At 48.0% G+C, this 3,688-nt stretch overlaps 1 protein-coding gene across 4 annotated transcripts in view; it reads left to right on the top strand.

Moving 5' to 3' along the window:
- DNAJC6 (DnaJ heat shock protein family (Hsp40) member C6) overlaps positions 1-3,688 on the top strand; it is a 42,173-nt gene that overhangs the window by 28,763 nt on the left and 9,722 nt on the right. For all 4 annotated transcript variants that reach the window (XM_057385951.1, XM_057385952.1, XM_057385953.1 and 1 more), the window contains 5 exons: positions 180-297; positions 827-906; positions 1,078-1,271; positions 1,363-1,443; positions 2,080-2,523. In XM_057385951.1, coding sequence (XP_057241934.1) covers positions 180-297; positions 827-906; positions 1,078-1,271; positions 1,363-1,443; positions 2,080-2,523 — 917 coding nt within the window. The remainder of the gene's footprint in view (positions 1-179; positions 298-826; positions 907-1,077; positions 1,272-1,362; positions 1,444-2,079; positions 2,524-3,688) is intronic.

Here is a 3,688-nt window from a genome sequence, read left to right on the forward strand (position 1 = left end):
GGATCTGTGATGGGATAGAAATCCTACAGATTTAGTTGTCCCTGCAGAATATTTTTGCTTGAATCAAGCAGAGCGCTGAATGCCCTTCTCCTTGCTTGGCCTGAAGGCAGTGAGAGCTTTCATGTGGACGTGTGGTGGAAGGGAATTTAACCACGGCTTTCCTCCTCTTCCCCTCGCAGGGAATACCGTGTGCAGGAAGGGAAAGTCCTGATCCCCCTGGGAGCCACTGTCCATGGAGATGTCGTAGTGTCCGTCTACCACATGAGATCCACCATCGGGGGACGCCTCCAAGCCAAAGTAGGAGCTTCTTTGGGTTTCTCTTGTAGGGGCTGAGCTGGCTAAACATGGAATCTCCATCATTTCCCTGAGGACATATTTGAAACCTGAATATTCAAATTGCAGAGTGACCATGAATATTCTCCTCCTCTCCATTCACTCTTGTTGCCCTTTGCTGTGTAAATGACATTTCTCTACAGCCTCTGCACCAAGTGAAATGTTTTCTATTTTTTTTTGGGAAACAAACCTGTTGTTCCAGTATATTCAGTGGGAACTGCTTAATTTCATTGCAAAACTGATGAGTAGATCCCAGAACTAAAGAGAAGCAGGGRAAGAAGGCGTGTTCCTGAAGGCTTTCCCAATGCTGCAGCAGCTGGGTTTAAGGCAGATGGAAATATTGGGAATATTTGGGAATATTGAGAAGGAAATACTGCCTGTAGGACAAGCAGAATGCATTAAGTTATGCAGCAGTTCAGATTAGGGTAGACTGAACTAACTCATGTATTTAARCCCTTGTTCAGTCTGGTGCTCTCTGTTTTTTTCCTTTCAGATGACCAACACACAAATATTCCAAATTCAATTTCATACTGGATTCATAGCCCTGGGAACAACCACTCTCAAATTCACCAAGTGAGTGTTTGAAGCTGAACATTAATCAAACCTGAYGCATAAAAGCCTGATGAAGGCTGAGGGAGAACAGTCACAGATGAAATATGAAAAGCCTGAATATACTGACAGCCTTTTTATAGCTTTCCAGAAATATTCTTCCCTTTTAAACCGGACCACTCTTGTCCCCTTTAGGCCTGAGCTGGATGCCTGTGACTCTCCAGACAAATATCCTCAGCTCTTTCATGTTATACTGGACATAGAAATACAGTCTGCAGACAGGCAAACTGAATTAACTCCCCCATGGGAGAACTTCACCACAAAAGACATCAATCCCTCCATTCTCTTCTCCTCCCACCAGGAGCACCAGGACACTCTTGCTTTGGCAGGTGAGGGCTGCAYGGATTTATTCCCTGTGCAGGATTTTATTGTGCTGAGCTGGGCTGGTTTGACTCCAYCTCTGTGTGCTCTGTGCTGCAGGTCGAGGTGCCACAGATTCCCCCCAGGATAACATCAGGAACGTTGGGCAGAGCGCGTTCTTCTCCTCCCTCAGCTGGCAAGGTAGGCCAGGCTTGGTCTTCAGAGTCAAATCTGCTTCAAAGAGCACAAAGAGCTCCTTTGGGGTGCAGAGCAAGGATCAAAGACCCCAACAGACCCCAGAGCTGTGGCTGGGCACACCCCAATGCTGCATTGGGATGGGAATTCATACCCTACAAAATCCACCTCAAACTGGGCTCTGTGGGACCATTATGGACACAGYTCCAGGGTGAACCTTCACCTGAGGGGTCCTTCATGCCGAAACTTGAAATAAATAAGCTTTGATGATAAAATTTAGGTTCATCTTGGCAAAGGAATCATGGGATCCTTTAGGCTGGAAAAGACCTTTAAGGTCAGCGAGTCCAACCGTTCCCCAGCACTGCCAAGGCCACCACAGCCCTGTCCCCAAGTGCCACATCCTCCATGGATGGGCACTCCACCACTGCCCTGGACAGCTGTGGAGAACCCTTTTGTGTGCCCTGGAGAACCCTTTTGGGGAAGCAATTTGCCAACTTCTATTTTAAAATGCAAAATGATTTTAGCAAAATACTGCTGGGCTATTCTCAGTAGTTTTCTGTTCTGCTTGTAAGCTGATTTTGACGGGACCTTTGTGATGACCAAACTAACAGCTGCCTAATTTTATTTCCAATCATCATTTAGATCAGAAATCTGACAAAAGTAGCTCTCACCCCACCTCAGAGGATCGAGCAGCGTTGGTGCATGAGGAAAGCGAACAGTCAGATGACGAACTCTTGTCCCTTTCCAGTCAGCACAGTAATGCCAGCGGTGACAAGCCCCACGGGACCCCCAAACACAGCAAAAAGCAGCAAGAGCCTCCAGCAGCACCTCCCCCTGAAGACGTGGACCTGCTGGGCCTGGATGGCAGCCCCATGAGCAAGAGCTTTCCCTCGCAGCCCAGCGCTGCCCCCTCTAACTCCGAGCTGCTGAATGATTTGTTTGGGGTCGGTGGGCCGAGCTCGCAGAGCCCCGGGGCAGCCGTTGCCGAGGAGGTTTTCCACGGGCCGGGAGCCGGATCCGTGCAGTCGACCCCGCGGCGCTCGGCAGCGTCGGCGTCCCCGTCCCCGTCCCCGAGGGTAGGAGAAGGTAATGGTGGCTTTGCTGAGTTGGGGACTTGGGGCTTGGAGGATCCCACTGGGGATCTGCTCTGGGATGTTGGATTTCTCTTGGATACCCCATTAATGAGAATTGAGAGCAGCCAGCTCCTCTGCTGCAGAGCTGCTGCGTACTCCCCACATCCTCCCCAAGGAGGACACCCAGGCTTTGGTGGCTTCTTGCACCGACAGCACTGGACATCCTCAATTTTGCTTTTTTTATATGTCCAATAATGCATATAAGGAGATGATGTGTTGAAAAAGAACCTTCTCAGGTTTTGGGTAGACCCACAGCACTCTGAGTTTAATTTCTCTTTTAACTAAGGGGGTTTAGAGTTGTGATAGTGATCCTGGATGAGGAAATACAGAACTTCTGTGTATTCCAAGACCAGGCTGCAAAAGGAGTGTGGGATGAGTATTAGGGAGAGGGATCTTTTAAAGGATAAAGGAAACAAAGGAGAGCAAGTGCAGACAGAGAGGAGAAGAATCCAAGTTTCAGTGGAAGAAATTGGTCCAAGAGAAATTCCTTTTGCTGGGATTGGTGTAGGCTCAGTCTGAGAGCTCTCACCAGAGTGGGGAGTTGTGCAGACACATCCCACAAGGCAGAGGTGCAGCAACAGATCAGGAAAAGATTTAGGGATTTGTGAGCTTTGCAGAGCCAGGATCATACAGCTAAATCATCCCAACTCTTGAAAGCAAGGATAAGAGCTTGGGAAATGAATTAAGAGTAGGAATTAATTGTGACATAAGTAACGAGTAGCATCATTACTACAATGCAGAGCTTCTAAGGGCTGTACCTTTCAGGGTGTATTTTACCTCCAATTTGGTGACAAGAATCTGAGTGATTTCAGAGGAGTTTCTTTTGGTTTGGCTTGTTGGGGTTTTTACATGAAAGAGACAACAAATGGATCAAAAATGGAGTTTGAGAAGAAGCAGGTTTTTGTGACAAGGGATGCTCTCTAGGAAAGGTATCAGTTATTTTCTAAAGCTGTTTCTAGAACTCCTTTTACCCCCAACATGGATAACCTTTGCCACCTGAAATCATCAGGAGAGAAAGCAGGAATGGCAGGAGGTGCACCAGGGCAGTAACTCCAAACTGCAGACTGCTCCACCACCTACTGCCAGCATGTGCAGGTTCAAACTCCACTGAAGTGCCC

This window comes from Malurus melanocephalus, unplaced genomic scaffold, assembly GCF_030028575.1.
Source record: "Malurus melanocephalus ecotype Western Australia unplaced genomic scaffold, MMel_1.1 scaffold_891, whole genome shotgun sequence".
NCBI classification, from domain to species: Eukaryota; Metazoa; Chordata; class Aves; order Passeriformes; family Maluridae; genus Malurus; species Malurus melanocephalus.